Here is a 924-nt window from a genome sequence, read left to right as displayed (position 1 = left end):
ATATATATATAGTTAGTATATATATATATATATATATATATATATATATAATATACAAAAATGCATATATATAAATATAAATATACAGCTGTATATAAATATGCAAATATGCATATGTACTACTTTGAGTCGAAACTCGCATGCCATGTTGGTAGCTTGTAAAAATGAACTTGTATGCAAACGCCCTCATAGTTGCATCTGTACCGTTCCACATACCTTGTACTCCGCAGGGGTCTTTTCCCACATGAAATTCTGGGCCAGATTAGTAAGTGTTAGGCGCATACCTTCTTGAAGCTTACCAATGAGCACCAACGAGTGGTCCAGCTCTTTGACAAAGAGCAACATCCTCTCACGGTCAGATACGAGTGCCGTCATCTTGAATTTCGGCTGGATGTTGTTGAGATGGCTGTGATGGTTATTATATATTTTATATATAAATACATATATTAACTAGTGCGTGTTTGTGTCTGTATGTTGTGTGCCTGTATTATTTAAACGTTGCGATGGTATTTGTCAACAGAATGTAGCCAAAAGAGCACGCATTGACTTAAATATACAAGTGATTGTGTACCTGACAACAGAGCACCTGTTGATTTATACAGTTAGATATGAGAATGTGCGCGAGTCTCAATCCATAGCTTAGAAATTGCTATGTGGACTGGCATTCATCAGCTTGATTGTAAGCCCAACCCAATCTAAAACCCTACAGCCTAGACAGGTTATAGCAGAAGAAGCTCCGAGCCTTCGACTTCCGAGTCTGGACTCTGGGACGGTGACTTTGGTGACTGTGACTCTGGTGACGGTGACTCTGGTGACTGTGACTTTGGGACGGTGACTTTGGTGACTGTGACTCTGGGACGGTGACTTTGGTGACTGTGACTCTGGGACGGTGACTCTGGTGACTGTGACTTTGGGACGGTGACT

The 924-nt window shown here is 40.7% G+C and overlaps 2 protein-coding genes across 2 annotated transcripts; both read right to left on the bottom strand.

Annotated features, from left to right (window-relative positions):
* Window positions 1–216: 216 nt before the first annotated feature.
* SARC_17386 (hypothetical protein) lies at window positions 217–375 on the bottom strand (the record flags this gene model as incomplete). Its single annotated transcript, XM_014288520.1, has 1 exon — window positions 217–375. A coding segment is annotated over one exon (159 nt), but the record flags the coding sequence as incomplete, so codon positions are not given.
* A 344-nt stretch (window positions 376–719) lies between these two features.
* SARC_17383 (hypothetical protein) lies at window positions 720–924 on the bottom strand (the record flags this gene model as incomplete). Its single annotated transcript, XM_014288519.1, has 1 exon — window positions 720–924. A coding segment is annotated over one exon (205 nt), but the record flags the coding sequence as incomplete, so codon positions are not given.

The sequence above is a fragment of the Sphaeroforma arctica genome, assembly GCF_001186125.1.
Source record: "Sphaeroforma arctica JP610 unplaced genomic scaffold supercont1.10577, whole genome shotgun sequence".
Taxonomy (NCBI): Eukaryota; class Ichthyosporea; order Ichthyophonida; genus Sphaeroforma; species Sphaeroforma arctica.
Note: the sequence above shows the minus strand (reverse complement) of the source record. Positions and strands in the feature narration are given on the sequence as shown.